This window comes from Harpegnathos saltator, unplaced genomic scaffold, assembly GCF_003227715.2.
Source record: "Harpegnathos saltator strain DR-91 unplaced genomic scaffold, Hsal_v8.6 scaffold27, whole genome shotgun sequence".
Lineage (NCBI taxonomy): Eukaryota > Metazoa > Arthropoda > Insecta > Hymenoptera > Formicidae > Harpegnathos > Harpegnathos saltator.
In genome coordinates, this window is record NW_020230061.1 from 294,912 (window position 1) to 313,526 (window position 18,615).

An 18,615-nucleotide genomic window follows, 5' to 3' on the forward strand; every position below is an offset into this window, starting at 1 on the left:
GGAAACTCTAAAATTCTAAATCATTATAAAGAAAACAAACTATGATGCTTCCCTTCCTTTATAACGCAATTTTATTCATTAAATTAACTAATAATGGAACAATTGAAACTCTATGTATTACGCTTAATTATAAATAGTTTTAGGAAAACTAAGTTTTAGGAGGAATTGTAACTTCAGGAATTAGATTATAAGGATTTTATATTTTTTATATTATAAATTATACATTGTAAGTCCGAAAAGACGCTTAACTGATGTTCGTAGTGGCGAGACCGCGTCTATAAAAGCCGCGGCTAGATGCGGGCGCGTATCAGAAAGAAAAAATCAAGTCGTTAGAACGGTCGTGTCGAAGAGCCGGGAAATCCATTCTTGGAACGGTCGTGTTTCTCAATTCAAGCTGGAACATTTCAATCGGAAATCCTCACCGACAGGGCAAAACCAGAAAAGTGAGGTAAGGAAATAATTATTCTCGGGCTTTCCGGTATCGATTACACAACATTTATTAAATTTCATTTATTAAATTTCAACATTTATTAAATTTGAAGCTGCGAGTAAATTCAAGTGAGTCTTTTCTCAAATATTCTTCTTTTTGTTAACCACGTTCAGGCGAAAGAAAAATCAGCCATTATAGATATAGTATGAAGAATTCATAATACATATATCTGAAAGTAAAGATAATTCATCTACCGGCTTATATATTAATAATAATAGTAATAACGGAAAATTCAAAGAACCCAACTGCAACCAGCCTTTAGAGACAATAAAAGAGGAATAAATATATTCCTCTTTTAAACACTCAATATCTCAAAAATAGCTAAAAGCGCGTCAAATTCGAAACTGAATTGTAAATCTAACTCGACGCATACTCTATGGCTTGTCCAAGACGTAACAAGGGAAATAAAGATACGAGAGAGTTTTAAACACTAATCTTTTCATTAGCTGCACAGATTGAAAAATCCTTTTGCACAATGAAAGTACTTATAATAACGAATGCCAGAAGACAAAGTTTTATGTAAAATTCAATGAAAAATTTAACAATTACAGTTTCCTTGTCATAACATTACTCCACGCATGAAACAGACAAGGATAGTACGATTGTGTTTGCCTGCAGTTCCATCGATCATGATTATGCGGAACTAATCTACTGTTCTGTTTTACCCCAAAATGTAGCAAACACAATTCCGTATCCAATACATTTTTTTTCGAACACTAATCTTTTTACACTGACTTCTAAGCTCATTTCTGTTACTTCAGTATTATTCTTTTATATTATGACTAACCCGGAAGCAAAAGCTTTCGCATGGATAAACTGCAGAACTTTTATAATTAATAAGTAAAGTTACGAGCTGACACAGAACATAATAACGAAACTGTAATTTTTTAATTTTTCATTGAATTTTAAATGAAATTTGTCTTCCGGACTTCGTTATTATAAGTATTTCTATTATGCAAAAAGATTTTTCAATCTGTGCAGCTAATAAAAAGATTAGTGTTTGAAAAGATTAAAATCAATGTGTCAGTAAAATATGATAGACGATTCCAGGATCCCCTTAACATTCATAAATTTCATTTACGTATCTAAAAGACGATATTACAAAAATCCTCTATTTAAAAAAAATAAAAATCGGTTACCGATGTTGAGAAAAAATCATCAAAGATCGATTAATTGAGTAAAAGTAAAATCATCGGAAAACATCAATTAATTGAAGAAAGACTATCGGGTTTTTCGATTAATCGATGAAGATCGCCTATCCCTACTTTCCACCCCATATTCCATCTATACCTAAAGATCCATATCTTCAAAAACAAACCATCTTCTCTCACCAGATTTTCTTAACCTCGCCCTTAATTTCTAATGGCTAAAACTTTTTCTCACAAAGCTCGATCAGGACCAATAATTAAAAATACCAATCAGACCTTCGACACTATTGGTCTCTTCTCAGGGTCCCACCCCGTCTCCAAGGCTCATTTTCTTTTTTGATAATTCCATCTTAGCGCCTCCTGCCTCCGATGATCTACAAGGTGTGTCCGAAAAGTTCGGTGAATGGTGTCATAAAATAAAGGAAACAGGAGTTATTATACAAACAACCCAGATAGCACAATGTCCAAAACTGGGACATAAGACGTCTTTAAGACGACTTAAAGATGTCTTATTTTCAGACATCTTAAAGACGACTTAAAGATGTCTTAAAGACGTCTTATGTCTCAGTTTTGGACATGTGCTGTCTGGGAAAATATCTTTACTGGCCTTCAAAATAATCACCATTAGCTACAACACACTTCTAACATCGGGTGTATAGTTGCTGGAAACTGTCAGCAAACGCTTCTTTTGGAATCGCTCGAAGCACCGTTCTCACGCGTTGTTAGATATTCGCAACGTCTGCGAAGCGTAAGCCTTTCAGGATTAAAACTGCGGAATCCGGTCAGACATGTCGATGAAATCTCTAGACGTTTCCATCCGATTTTGCTTCTGCTCCTCTGTCAGCTTGTGCGGTATAAGACGGGCACAAATCTTCCGCTTTTTCAAATGTTCGTGAACAATAGTGCTTACATTCTCTTTGCTGATCTTCAAATCTTCTGCTATCATTCTCAAAGACAGCCGCCGATCATCCGCAAGCATCCGTCGCACTTGTTCGATGTTGTCTGGGGCTGTGCTTGTTGAAGGTCGACCCGAACGCAGCTCATCCTCGACACCTTCCTTTCCGTCTCTAAAGCGTTTAAACCACATAAAAACACACTTTTTACTCACTGTTTCAACACCGTACATTTTCATTAACATTTCATGAGTCTTCGTCGTCGTTTTCCCTAATTTGAAGCAAAACTTCATGTTAACGCGTTGCTCCATTTTGCGCTCCATTGTGCAATCACGCGAGTTCTCACACTGACTCCGTTAGATTGGTCGCAGCGTGCTCTGCTTCACTTTGGTGATTTGCACAATACGGGACGCTTATTGACATGTCTCTCAAAGCGTATGCGTGGGCGCATAATCCTAACCAGCGCGAATTTTAAAATATAGAACCATTCACCGAACTTCTCGGACGCACCTTGTATATAATATAAGAATCGCGACAGAATCGTCTCCAGGTGCAGTTTTTTTCCTCAGCAGATCTTCCGCAGTTTTTCCTTGGCAGTTTTTCCGCAGTTTTTTCTCAGTTTTTTCTTATAATTTTTTACTTCTTTTACGTCATTGAGTAACTATTCTGCGCAACATAACTTGTGTACAATTTACGCTTGGACAAACCTGTTTGCAACCTGTTGTTTGAAATCAGTTTTTTGCGGTCGTCGACAATACAACAGTAAACACAGCGCGTGGACTTGAAACCGAATACTACACCCGCTCTCACGCCTTTAATAATGGAATGTCTATTAATTCTACAAATGTAAAGCTCTTATCCCAGCATAACAGTCTATGCAGAAATTGATTCTATCGCTATATTTGCTATATTCTATCGCTAATATATTTAACCGTTGCTGAAAAAAAGGCGAAAAAAGCGCAGGCGAACGTAGGACATTTTGTGAGAACGCCGCGTTAATTGACAAACTTGTATTAATCCTAAAATTACAAACTAATCAGCAAGACGAACTGTGATGAAGCTAGTGCTCATGGTGTAATGCCAATATTATACGAGATTAAAGAAAAATACGCTATAAAAGTGAATGGCGTGTGCTTGACTGCACGAAAATTGCAAATGCCGCGACGCTTGCAGATTACAATTTACAAGCATTTTTTTGCACTGTTATTAGTAAAAGAGAAAGTAATGCGGGAAGCATAATCTTTTTCGCTTGAAATCAGTTTTTTTCAGAATAGAATTAATAGACATTCCTAAACGACTTATTCAAAGTAGAAAAAATTATAGTGCTTTGAAAATGTCTGAAGAAGGTCTATAACAATATGCAATAAAAACAGGGGATCGCATTTAGAAAATTCAAAGTGAGTTTGTCTTGACCTTAGCGACGCCACTCAAGGTCAAACTCATAATGTTGGTAAATAGATCTTTTGAAACCCTACAATTTTTATTTGAAACAATTTTTTCTAAAATGTTTAGTTTTTGTGATATTTCATCGTCCCTGTACTTTTTATATACCTTATATAGTTTGTGGCACTGAAATTTATAATATATGTAACATAAAATATGTGACATGAAATATATATTTTCAGTACTGGCAGTAAATATCGGAACACAGTCTTTATCCTTTATTCAGTCTTTGTCCATGGACATGCGCACATAAAGAGGACATAAAATGGACATCCATAGAATATCCTGTGCTATCTGGGATATCTACATAGCGAATTGTGTTCTTGAATATTAATATAAAAGTGAAAGTAAAGGAAAGAATATATATATATATATATATATATATATATACAGGGTCATCGAAAAGTATCGGACCCCTCTAATATCTTCAGTTAGAATGCATTTTGGAGAAAATGTCCAATAGCAAAGTTGTATGGTTTCAAGCGGGGAGTAAGATGATGATCCTGACTTTGACCTTGACCATGTCCTTTAAGGTCATTTCAAGGTCAACCTTATTTTTTAAATAGAACTCCCAACATTTTATTGCATATTCTTATAGCTTATCTCGAGAGTTTTCTAAAACATTATAATCAAACATTTTTTCATTAAATACTTTTTAAGTTATAAAGGTTTGAAGTTAACAATTTTTTGACACAAAATGTAAAATATCTTGTAAAATATTATTTAGTTTGCAGTAATCATAACCTTAATACTTTTGTGCGCGAAATAATGAGACCAATTAATTGGTTTAAAGAAAATACATTAATCGAAAAGTATCGACTCCCCCTAATATTTTCAGTAAGAATGCATTTTGGAAAAATGTCCAATAGCAAAGTTGTACGGCTTCAAGCGGTTATGCTAGTAGGCTATGGCGGAAAACTGTCCGAAGGTGATCGCGAGAAGTTGCCCGAAAGCATTGGCGGGGCCGATCTTTATTGTCTCACTCTCGCAGGCACCAATAATAATACAAGCTCTTGAGCAAACAATGCGGATCACTGATTTGAATCTTTGATGCAGTGCTGTCTTCTTCTCAGCGAGCAGCAGTCACCTCGTGGACAAAAACGAACAGCTCCAAAAATTGTTTCTGTAACAAAAGAAGCCATTGCGCTTCAATTGATTGTCCCAAACATCTTCATTTTGTTTCCAATAGCCCAGAATTTTTTCGTAAATATTATTAATTGATCTATTAGATTTTCAATTGCTCAACAAGCTTTTTGCTAGTGCTGGTTGAAATAAACAAATCGATAGTTGGACCAACACTTAATAATTAGTATTTTTCTCTACTTAATTATTTAGATCAATTTCCTATCACTTACCTGTTTAATTCTTCTTTGCTCTAATTAAGAATGGCGGAGCTTTCTGAAAGAGATCGAATAACACTGTTAATGATGTGAGGATGGGGAGATCAACAAAGAGGGTGTAAAACAGTAACGCGATTATTTAATGAAAATTTTCGGAATGAAAATAATAGGATCTCCAAAAGTACTGTAATCCGTACTATTCAACATTTCGAGGACATTGATAGCGTTAAAAACCGCCCAAGATCTGGTAGACGTAAAACAGCAACAAATAATGATAAGGCATTAGATGTTTTACAGTCTTTCGTTGAAAGTCTCCATCACATTTTCATCAATCGCGTTGCACAAGAACACGAAATCGGTCATGCATCTGTCAGTAAAATTCTGAAATTGAATAAATGGCATCCATACAAACTCCATTTGGTCCAAGAGTTGTCCGAAGATGATTTTGATAGACGCATCGAATTTTGTGATCTTATGATGGAGATAATTGTCGACGATTCTCTATTACTTAATAATATTGTTTTCTCTGATGAGGCAACATTTGAACTGACTGGAAATGTAAATAGACACAATTGCAGATACTGGAGTGACGTTAATCCTCATTGGAAAAGAGACAATCATACCCAATATCCACAAAAAGTTAACATATGGGCTGGTATTCTTAATGGTAGACCAGTTGGTCCTTTCTTCATTGAAGGCAATTTGACAGCACACAGTAGTATACACAGTCATGCTTCGCGAACAAATTGTTCCAGCTATTCGAGACATAGCTGGTGGAAATATGGATGAAATTTATTTCCAACAGGATGGAGCTCCACCTCATTATGATGTCATTGTCCGTCAATATTTGAATGAGGTCTTTCAGGACAGATGGAGAGGGCGAAGGGGTCATATTGAGTGGCCACCTCGGTCTCCGAACTTGACCCTATTTGACATTTTTTTGTGGGGTTACTTGAAAAGTAAAGTTTATGCCACCAAGCCTCAAGATTTAGATGACTTAAGAGGGAGAATAACTCGAGAGATAGAACTAATACCGCCGGAAACGTTCCGGAATGCGGTTTCAGTTGTTTATAACAGATTGGCACATTGCCAGGCTGTTGAAGGGCAACAACTTGAACATTTGTTGTAAATTGTTTGGTACAATTGAATATTTTGCCCAAGCTGACCAATTGGAATGAAATTCGCCTTAACTGATCGGAATCACACACCACTCTTGCCTTAACTGGTCGGAGTCACACACCACTCTTGCCTTAACTGGTCGGAATCACACACCACTCTTGCCTTAACCGGTCGGAATCACACACCACTCTTGCCTTAACCGGTCGGAATCACACACCACTCTTGCCTTAACCGGTCGGAATCACACACCACTCTTGCCTTAACTAGTCGGAATCACATATCACTTAACAAATTGTTAACTTCAAACCTTTATAACTCAAAAAATACTTAATGAAAAAATGTTTTATTATAGTATTTTGGGAAGCTCTCGAGATAATCTATAAGAATATGCAATAAAATGTTGGGGGTTCCATTAAAAAAAATAAGGTTGACTTTGAAATGACTTTGACGGACATGGTCAAGGTCGAAGTCAAGGTCGTCATCTTACTTCCCGCTTGAAGCCATACAACTTTGCTATTGGACATTTTCTCCAAAATGCATTCTAGCTGAAGATATTAGAGGGGTCCGATACTTTTCGATGACCCTGTATATATATATACAGGGTGTTTGATAGCTGTTGGATAGTTGGAGATAGATTAGGTGTAGCCGAGAAGAAAAGTCATGTACCATAATGTCAAATTGGCAATAGTTATCGAGTTATTAATTGAAACCTGTGAGCTAATGAACGCGTAGAGAGCGGTGGGCAGCCGCGGTAAGCATCGATAGGCGAGCGCGCCCGGTGAGGGGCAACCGTAAGCGACAAGAGGCGAGCGCGCGCAACGAGGAGCGAGCGAACGCAACATCTCACTTTCAAACACCTTGTATATATGGTATATGGGACGTTTCACGTCAAGTGGGACAAGTGTCTGGACAAAATTCATGAAGTCAAAATAAAACGCTTGAGGGCTTAAACTTTTCGTTTTTATATGTAGTTTAAGAAAAAACGTGGCCTTTTGAAAAATTATAAACGGCCGCACCAATATGGTGGCTTGAGTAGATGAAAAACTTATTGAAAATATTTAATTCATTTATCAGGTGGTTCAAAATTCATTCGATTTCCATGAAAATCGGTATCTGGGGGTTTTCGGGTCACTCATGAACATTCCGTAGTCAGATGTCCGAAATTGAAAATGGCGGATCCAATATGGCAGTTGTAGTGGATGAATAATTGATTGCAACGCTTAGATTCTTAATCGTGTGATCCGAAATTAATTTCTTTTCCCATGAAAATAGGTATGTGGAGATTTTCCAGGGAGCATTTTTCGGCAAGACACTGAAAAAATGTATGAATAATTGGAAAATACATTCTTTCCGAGATCACTAATTTTCACGAATCTTTATTCCGAAAAATATGAGGTTTCGTGAAAATAATGATAGAAGAACAGCCTGTTATTGTCTGATATTATTGAAAAATCATAAGACAATCTCGAAGACAGTCTCAACTCTTTAAAACGCAGAGAGCTTTCTATCTCGGGAATAACGAGAATAAACGAGAATATATATGTATATGTATAAAGAGTGATATTGCGAGAGAAAGATTTATGAACTATGCGATATTCATAAATGTACTAAAATATCGATATCAATATGTAAGAATATAAAATATAAGAACATTAATAGAGTGTCTACAAAATAGACTGTTTTATATTTGGTGCTATAAAAACATGATTTCAGCAGCTGTTTGAGTTTCCAACTTAAATTTATCTTCAAATGAAGTTTTATATCTGTTTTTTATTTGTTTCTGCGCAATATAAAAGCGAAGTTGTGTTTATACTGCGCAGAAACAAATCGAAAACAGGATACAAATAGCATAAAAAAGAATAAAAGTGCAAAATATATAATATAAATTACAGATGTAATTTCTCGAAAGATTGCTAGTTTCACGTTCACAACCGTTCTGACTATTACAACTACAACTTTGATTATGTCACCAATTATCATTCAGTTAATTTCACATAGACAACTTTTCTAAAAATCTATTAAATTATTGGAGTAGACTGTAAGCTAAATGCAAAAACATTGGAGAATGAATGAATATTAAAAATAACAAAAAAAAATTAGTCTCGAAAAAACAAAGATTACAGCCATAATTATATATCAATTTTAGTCGACTTAACTGGTTTGTGGCTCCTTTAGCATTCATTTTTATATTTGCATATACAGGTGAGTATTTTTAATCTTAACAAGCAAATATTTCGAAAATATGCAATTTTACAAAAAGACTTTTTAAATAAAAGTTGTCTAATGTTGAGGGAGACGTATAATAGTGACCTGGGTTTGACCTTGGGACATCTATTTAAGGTCACAGGATAATCAACTTAATTTTCTCAAATGGAACCCCCTATTTTTCATATCATATTCTTATGGTTGACTTCAAGATCTTTCCGCTATGATAAAGTATTTTTTATTGAGAACTTTTCGAGTTATGAGACTCAAATATTAACAGGTGAAGATTAAGTCAATCTATCTTATCTTAAAACTATCTTAAAACGATTAGGTTTGAGACAAAGAAAGAATAATGACCTTGGTTGACTTCGACATACTGTCCTCAAGCTCAGATCGAGGTCACCTTGAATTTTTTAGATATACCTTTTATTCTAATTCTACTTTTAGCGCTAACCAAGACCAATGGCGTGGACGTAGTAGGTATCTGTTCCTTTTGGGGTGTTTGATTTCCGTGAGCCCCCTTGCCTGTCACGATTTATGTGAATTTGTAACATTTGTTCAAATGTATCACCATTCACTTTAATACACATTTGGAATCTATCATGTAACGCAATAATAATCCTTTGAAGGACTTCTTCGGGAATAGTTGCCAGAGTTCTGATGATGCGATTTCTTATACCGATCGAATTTATTGGCTCCGTAGCAAATACAATCCCTTTAATGAACCTTCATAGAAAAAATCACAAGGTGTTAAATCAGGGGAGTTTGGAGGCTGTTGAACATACCCGTTAAATCCTATCCAATGTTCGAGATATCTTTGGTGTAAATAGTCTCGCACAATGTTAGCTTTGTGCGGAGGTGCACCATCGTGTTGAAACTAAATGAGTCCTCTAGTTTCTAAATTAATACCTTCTAAAAATTCGGGTAGATTACTTTGCAAGAATTGTAAATACATTTCTTGATTAAGATTTTTTTATATAAAATTGCATATTTTCGAAATGTACGCCTGTTAAGATTAAAAATATTCACCCTGTATAAAGCGCACGCTTTTTTTAATAATGACCGAATCCGCCTTTCACTAGTTAAGATTCCTTCCAATCTATCCAGCCGTTCTCAATATTCTATATGGAAGAACTGTTCTCTTTCATGACTGCGCGCTTTACCTTGACCGTCTGATCCCGGTTTTCTTATTCTTCTTACCAGTTATAAATAGATCTTTTATGCATTCTATTAGCATAGCTGTTATATAATTGCACGCGATACTACAAGGCTGATATCTGCGTGCAATTATTTTACAAGAAGATAAATTGCACGCGCATCGACACTTCAAGGTTGCAGACGAAAACCGAGCAAGATAGTACAAAAGCAAAAAAGGATAATAATAAGCAACAATGAAGCAATTCGTTAGCCATAGAGATATTCGAAATACTATTACATGATTTATATCATTATTTCACACATCATTTACCAGGTTCGCAGCTAAGTTTCCGAGTTTCACAAATTAATGGTGCTAACGACACATGTAGTCGACATACATGTTTGAAGTTGTGTTTTTTTATAGCTTGGACATCTGTTAACAATAACCAGTCGTAATACCAACACATATCGCAACGCAAAAATATTTATTCTAACAACGAAGATATCGAGTTTTCTACCAAATAAACAGCATTTGCGGGAAGCTTTGCTTTTCTGCTTTAACTTGAAAAAAAGTGCAGCTGAAGCACGTCGTTTGCTTGAGGAGGTCTACGACGAACATACACCATCGAAAACTACCTGTGAAGATTGGTTTAAACGTTTCAGAAGTGGCGATTTCGACACTGAGGACAAGGAGCGCTCCGGAAGACCAAAAACAATTGAGGACGCCGATCTGCAAGCGTTATTGGATGAAGATGATACGCAAACACAAAATCAACTTGCGGAGGCATTAAACATGACTCGCCGACGTATTTCCAAATGTTTACATGCCATGGGAAAGATTCAAAAGGAAGGAAAATGGGTGCCGCATGAGTTGACTGAGAGACAGATGGAAAATCGAAGAGCCACTTCCGAAATTTTGCTTTTGCGGCATGAAAGAAAGAGTTTCCTGCATCGAATTGTTACTGGCGATGAGAAGTGGATATATTTCGAGAATCCCAAACGCAAAAAATCGCGGCTTTCACCTGGCGAAGCATCAACATCGACGGCACGGCCAAATCGCTTCGGAAAGAAGACAATGCTCTGCGTTTGGTGGGGCCAGAAAGGAATCGTGTACTCTGAGCTGCTAAAACCGGGCGGAACTGTCAATGGGCATTGCTATCGACAACAACTGATCAATTTGAACCATGCATTGCTCGAAAAACGGCCAGAATGAGACACGAGACACGAACGAGTGATATTGCAGCACGACAACGCTCCGTGCCATCGCACTTCCATCGTCCATCGTCCAAGACACCATCAAAACGCTGAAATGGGATCTGATACCGCACCCGCCGTATTCGCCAGACCTGGCCCCTTTCGATTATCATTTGTTCCGGTCGATGACGCTTGACTTTGCTGGGCAACACTTGGCCAATTTCGAAGAAGTGCAAAATTGGTTGGATGAATGGTTTCGGTCCAAAGACGCATCGTTTTATCATAGCGGTATTCATGTATTGCTAGAGAGATGGCAAAAATGTGTAGCTAGCGAGGGACGATACTTTGAATAAACCATTTTTTGTATTTCTCTTGAAATTTTCCATTTTGATAAAAAAAACCCGGAAACTTAGTTGCGCACCTAGTAAATATGTGTCTGTCATGTTGGATCTACACTATTTTTCATTACAATTTATCAATTTTGACGTCGGATTTATATTCAGTGACTTAATGTGACTTAATCCCTGACATATACGTTATATTTATGTGATTAAATAATCATTAGGATAAAATTAACCTAAATGAAGTTACGTTTGGTAAATTGTCAATAAATCATTCAATGTAACCGGTCGACGACCCAGTTGCTAAACAAATAAGGAAGGAATAAAAAAGAAAAGGAAAAAGAGAAAAAATAATAAAATATTGCCATTCAATAAGTAAATCCGAACGGTCGATATGTAGACTATATATATTTTATTCCAATGAATAATGGAAGAACTTGAAGGACTTGAAACAAATATGTTACAAATATGTATTTCTACATAACACTTCTACAGTATTTTACAAACAACGTTTGTAAAATTTTGATCGTAACTTTTAAAAGACAAGTGATACATTCCGTGAAAGTTAGTCGAAAATTGACTGTCGAAACGATACGACGATGAGTTTATGAGAGCGTCTCAACGTTCACGTTTTAATTATTAATATTACTGGTGTTCTGTTGCTCTATTGTAATTACTACCATTATTTATAGTGTGAAAAAAAGAAATATTAAATATATAAACAAAGAAATTAAACAATACATCTTTATATAAATTTAAAAGGTCGCAAGGGAAAAGATGATTTAAAAGATGATTTAAAATACATATATGAACTAATTTCAGATTGTTCTTATAAAATAATTCTGTGAGGAGCGGACAATATCTTGGACATTATGAAATTAGAAAATATTACGATCGAAGAAGCGGTGGAGATAGCTGGAGGGAATAAAAAACTCTACGAAGAGAAGTTCGATAAATTTCGACAATGGTTGAAACAACAAGCTCATCTTCCTCAAGGTTTGTATTTAAAATTCAAACAGAGATTATATATATTGATTAATTGTTTACATATTGCGTCCAAACAAAACATATCTAATTAATTGTGATTGACAGATTTAAAAAAGAAAGTAATTTCTATATAACTCTAATAAAACGAATTACTTCGTAATTTGCGGAACACGGATGTCGATTACCTCCATTCAATCATTAATAGCTGATCAAGTTACCATGATGTATTCTATCATTGCATGCTAACTTAGTAAAAATGAATGATATGCATTAATACGCCACAATAATAAACATAATTCTACATTTCGCGTAGACATCTCAGATAATCGATTACGGTTCACCCTTTTAACTTCAAAATTGGATTTAGAGAAAGCTAAAAAACGTTTAGATTCGCAATATACACTTCGTACCTTGCTTCCCGAGTTTTTCGCCAACTATGACCCACAAAATGAGAAGATCGCTCTAGTATACAAATGCGTGTAAGTATAAATGTGTTATTATGTATTATACGTAGGCTGCTGGAAAAGCTTCTGCAATCTAATACTTGCATTGGCGCCACCGTTCTGTTACTATCATACCCATAAAATTAAACGTTTCTAACCTATAATTCAGTTGACAGTTTGTACCTAGTCAATTAGTTTTGTGTGTACAGTATTTTAAAAGAAGTTATTTTGTGAGAAAATGGAAATTTCGCTTGCAAATTTTCGAGCAATGATTTTTACGATTACAAATGTAGTCTAACTCTGAAACAATGCATTGATCGACTTCATTTGACTTTTGGGGATGAAGCACCATCTAATAGGACTGTTTATAATTGGTTTGCCGAATTCCAGCATGGACGTACCTTTCTTAGTGACGAATTTCGTGAAGGTCGTCCATCCATGTCTGTTGTTGCTACTAATGTTGATGTGTGTGAAATGATTGAGCGAGATCAGCATATAATATACCGCGAGATTCAGGTATCTTTGGGCATTGACATGAAAGCAATACACACGATTTTACATGATCACTTGAACATACGGAAACTTCGCAGTCGTTAGATCCCACACAATTTGACCGAAGCTCAAAAACAGGCTCGTGTGAAATGGTGCAAAGAAATTCTCAAGAAATTCAACCGAGGTCGGTCAAATTTGGTCTACAACATCGTTATTGGAGACGAAACGTGGATCTATTCGTACAAACCCGAAAGTAAATAACAATCCACTATTTGGGTGTTTCAAAATGAGCCGAAACCAACAAACAAATGTTGTTTTCAAAATGAGCCGAAACCAACAAAAGTTGTTCGTTCACGCAGTGTTGTTAAGCAAATGATTGCTTGCTTCTTCGGTTATACCGGACATGTGGCAACCGTGGCTTTAGAGGATCGAAGGACTATAAATGCTAATTGGTATACAACAATTTGTTTGCCAGAAGTCATCAATGAATTGCGTAGAACAAACCGAAATCGTCGCATCATTCTTCATCATGACAATGCCAGCTGTCACTCAGCACGTCAAACTGTTGATTTTTTATCCAGTAAAAATGTCGAATTGATGACTCATTGTCCGTATTCACTTGATTTATCACCTAATGATTTCTTCTTGTTTCCAAACATAAGATGTATGGTGATGCAATTTGTGTCTCTTGAAGTAGCTGTTGAAGCATTCCGAACACTGATTTCTGAGGTTACAGCTTCAGAGTGGAAAAAATGCTTCGAAAATTGATCCAAGTGTATGCAAAAGTGTACTAATCTTAAAGGCGAATACTTTGAAAAACAATAAAGCCGATAATTACCGAATTTTACATGTTTTTCTTCATATCGTTTGCAAAAACTTTTCCAGCAGCCTACGTACCATATTTTTTATAGTGATTTTAACAAAATGTTACGTACGAAATTAGTATCAGAGACACTGATCTAACAAAAACGCTAATTAAAATTTAACGTAATATTGAAAATATATATTGAAAAATAAATCAGAAATATTTAATATTTGTATTTATAAATGAACACTAACGCGTTCGCTTCGGATAATTTTTATCTAAAACTGAATTTTCTTACTCTTCAAAATGAATTATATTATTCATACTGGATGTTCTGTATAATAGTTCGTACGATTTTTTAAATATTTTCGACGGTTTAAAGAAACGGTTGCAAGACAAATTTTGGACCATTTTATGTAAATTACAGTTTGCAATGACAAAAGATAAAAAATATCTTTTTCATAAGGAAATCAAGGTCACTGTGAATCTGCCAAGAAAATGATACCATGTTTTCTTCTTTATAATATATTCATAATATTGTAAAGGACTTCGAAAATGAATTTAATGCACTATCACAAACGTGATATATTATGTAAAAAAAGAGTGCACCATTTAAAAATTTCAAAATGATCTCTATTTCTTTTTGAAAAAAATATTCTCTTACCTCTCACCACTACAAGTTGCAACTATATATTTTATGAAATAACTAGGAATATTGCTTTTTTATAAAACAAAGTGCAAGAGTAGGTGAAAAAAACTATTTAATAAAAAAAATGAAAAATAATTGCAAATTTATTATCTTTGAAAAATCAATTCCTTTTGTTTGCATTGAACGTGTCTTCATAAATACATAATTTCTTGCAGACAATGGGTAATTCTACCAAAGCTGACGCCGGAAAAAAATCGAATCATTTTTTTCCGATTTATAAGCGAAGACGCTTCTATCTTTCATCTCGCGGATGTGATAAAGTATGTAGAAACAAATTATAAAAACAAGTACATATGTATTATCGATATCTTAGAGACATTGAAGTTTTATCCCGCAAATACATCGCACCTTTCTGGTCCCAAAGATATACCGTCACACAACATAAGAGTTACTATCACTCTTAGTAAGTCCCCAGATAAAAGTGAGCTTAAATACACGCTGCATTTACCACCTGACCGGCAATGTATAAATCATCGCTTGAAGCTACAAAAGAAACAACGGTAGCGGGTAACAATGATAAAAGAAAGAAGAATAAAAACAAAACAAAAATCTGGCGGAGCTTGATGCGACCTTATAAACATTCCATACTATCGGAATCCACGCGGTGCTCGATGCAGACGAAATTAATTTTTATTTAATTTTTATTTAATATTAAAATAAATTATTATTTAACGCCATCGTTATTACGCACTCGCGAATAATTGTCGAGCATTTTCACGGGACGCCATTTGGCCGACAAAATCATAGCGCATCAATCTCGCTACCTTCCTCTACGCAGTCTTTGGAACCTACTCTCTTCTTTCCTCTGCTTGTCTTTCCTTCTAATCTCCTTTCCTATTCCCGTAAAACTAAACATGCAACCTCCTCTGTCTGTCTTCCTCCCGCCCCTCCTCATTCCCTCTCATCTGCTATTATCGATAATGAGATAGAAACAAGATACTTCCACACTTATCATCTCTCCCTACTGCTACAATTACACTCTACTTAGCGATGCATATTGACAAGAAAACTGAAATCGGTGACTTTGGAGAAACGATATGAGAAGAGAAAACGCAAGAAATTCGCGAAGCTATTTAAATCGTAAAATTTTTCGCACATGCTTTTGTTTATCCGCAGTTTCGAATAACATAAAAAACTCAGGACAAATCATGTCACGAATTTAACGAATAACAATTGTTCTGCTTGTTTCTGACAGAAACAATTATAAAGAAGGTTATAAAGAATTATAAAGAATGTACATCTCTATTGATTGTATTTTTTTCGAATTATCAATTATAATAAGAATTAGGTCAGCGTAAAAATTAAATGGATTTTCTCGTTGCGATTTTACGAACGTAAGACAAGTCCATAGAATATACAAATTCATTGAAAATGAAAAAATAAAATAAAATCGATGAAAGATATGTATTGTATTATTTCTTCACGTTACAGATACACATGCATGTTAATAGACATATGTATAGAGGAAAACAGGGTAAATTCTAATATTATAATAGTTGATTGTGCTTATTTTACTTTTAATCATTTGCTTAAATGCATACCAAGCCTTATAAGAAAGTATGACCTTTGCCTGGTAAGTAACCGCACCTCACATACACTATATGATGTCTTGCTCAAATTAATTTGTGATTTGTTTAAACTGTTCAGGAAGCATACGGTTTGAGATACAAAGGAATTTATATGATAAACGCACCATCTTATATCGGTAGACTCTTACAGTTAATAAAAGCGTTTATGAGTCCAAAAATTTATGAGAGAGTAAATACAAAATGATATTACAAACATTCACAAAATTCATATCTGTAGTATAATTGTCATTATGCTAATTGTCATTATGCAAACATTTAATTTTTAAATCAAATTGTGAGACTTTGACCAACAGTGACATTTTTAGGTGAAAGTTTTCGAATCCGGAATAGAATCAATATGTGAAATAATATCAAAATCTAATTTACCCGCGGATTATGGCGGTAAGGAACCGTCATTGGAAGCTTTATCAGGTACTGCATCGATCGATATTACGAATACATACATTTCTTAATAATTTTATAATTTCAACTTAAATGTGTATAAAAGAGTCAGATCGCGCAGATCAAAAGTATGGTACTTTCAATTCGGTTTTTCTTTTTATGAAAAATCATGTCTGCCCTTCTTCGATATCTAATAACAATAATTATTCATTCCTTCATAATATATAAATCCGTTAATATTTATAGACTAAAAAATTTAAATAGTCATTATTTGGACATAGGAAGATAGCTTGAAATTTTATGACCTTATTTTGATGTTATCTTATTCCAGATATGTGGCATGTGAAATTGTTGGAACGAAGGGAATGGTTACTGGAGCAAGAAAAAGTTAAGAGCAACGAGTCTCTGCGAACTGATTACGTAATAAATGCGGATGAATTATTCGGAATTAATGGGACATTCCGCAAGTTAGAAATCGACTGACATCTGAGAAATATCTTATTGATATATTGTGATGTTTACGAATTTCAAAATATGTAATGCTAATCCAACGTATACTAGATGCGCAACTAAGTTTCCGGGTTTCACACATGGATAGCACTAACGACACATGTAGTCGACATACATGTCTGAAGTTGTGTTTTTTTTATAACTTGGACATCTGTTAACAATAACCAGTCGTAATACCAACACATATCGCAACGCAAAAATATTTTTCTAACAACGAAGATATCGAGTTTTCTACCAAATAAACAGCATTTGCGGGAAGCTTTGCTTTTCTGCTTTAACTTGAAAAAAAGTGCATCTGAAGCATGTCGTTTGCTTAATGAGGCCTACGGCGAACATGCACCACCGAAAACTACCTGTGAAGATTGGTTTAAACACTTCAGAAGTAGCGATTTCGACACTGAGGACAAGGAGTGCTCCGGAAGACCAAAAACAATTGAGGACGCCGATCTGCAAGCGTTATTGGATGAAGATGATACGCAAACACAAGATCAACTTGAGGAGGTATAAAACATTACTCGCCAAGGTATTTCCAAATGTTTGCATGCCATGGGAAAAATTCAAAAGGAAGGAAAAGGGGTGCCGCATGAGTTGACTGAGAGACAGATGGAAAATCGAAGAGCCACTTCCGAAATTTTGCTTTTACGGCATGAAAGAAAGAGTTTCCTGCATCGAATTGTTACTGGCGCTGAGAAGTGGATATATTTCGAGAATCCAAAACGCAAAAAATCGTGGCTTTCACATGGTGAAACCAAGTCAATCAACATCGACGGCACGGCCAAATCGCTTCGGAAAGAAGACAATGCTCTGTGTTTGGTGGGACTAGAAAGGAATCGTGTACTATGAGCTGCTGAAACCGGGCGAAATTGTCAATGAGCATCGCTACCGACAACAACTGATCAATTTGAACCATGCATTGCTCGAAAAACGGCCAGAATGGGACACGAGACACGAACGAGTGATATTGCAGCACGACAACGCTCCGTGCCATCGCACTTCCATCGTCCATCGTCCAAGACACCATCAAAACGCTGAAATGGGATCTGCTACCGCATCCGCCGTATTCGCCAGACCTGGCCCCTTCCGATTATCACTTGTTCCGGTCGATGGCGCTTGACTTTGCTGGGCAACACTTGGCCAATTTCGAAGAAGTGCAAAATTGGTTGGATGAATGGTTTCGGTCCAAAGACGCATCGTTTTATCGTCGCGATATTCATGTATTGCCAGAGAGATGGCAAAAATGTGTAGCTAACGAGGGACAATACTTTGAATAAACCGATTTTTGTATTTCTCTTGAAATTTTCCATTTTTCATTGATCAAAAAACCGGAAACTTAGTTGCGCACCTAGTATATATTGTTACGTCCCGTGGAATTTTATTGGATTCAGTAGA

At 35.5% G+C, this 18,615-nt stretch overlaps 2 protein-coding genes and 1 pseudogene across 2 annotated transcripts; 2 read left to right on the forward strand and 1 right to left on the reverse strand.

Moving 5' to 3' along the window:
• Positions 1-290: 290 nt before the first annotated feature.
• Positions 291-17,681, forward strand: LOC112588687 (retinol-binding protein pinta-like). Its single transcript, XM_025299368.1, has 8 exons — positions 291-448; positions 12,133-12,306; positions 12,611-12,776; positions 14,902-15,006; positions 16,178-16,319; positions 16,394-16,504; positions 16,641-16,746; positions 17,048-17,681. Exons 2-8 carry the CDS (start codon positions 12,183-12,185, stop codon positions 17,197-17,199), a joined length of 906 nt encoding a protein of 301 aa, XP_025155153.1. The 5' UTR covers positions 291-448; positions 12,133-12,182; the 3' UTR covers positions 17,200-17,681.
• LOC105187139 (putative uncharacterized protein FLJ37770) lies at positions 2,402-2,854 on the reverse strand. Its single transcript, XM_025299353.1, has one exon. The coding sequence runs from the start codon at positions 2,852-2,854 to the stop codon at positions 2,402-2,404; it is 453 nt and encodes a 150-aa protein (XP_025155138.1).
• On the forward strand, positions 12,783-14,220 carry LOC112588688 (uncharacterized; annotated as a pseudogene).
• Positions 17,682-18,615: the final 934 nt, after the last annotated feature.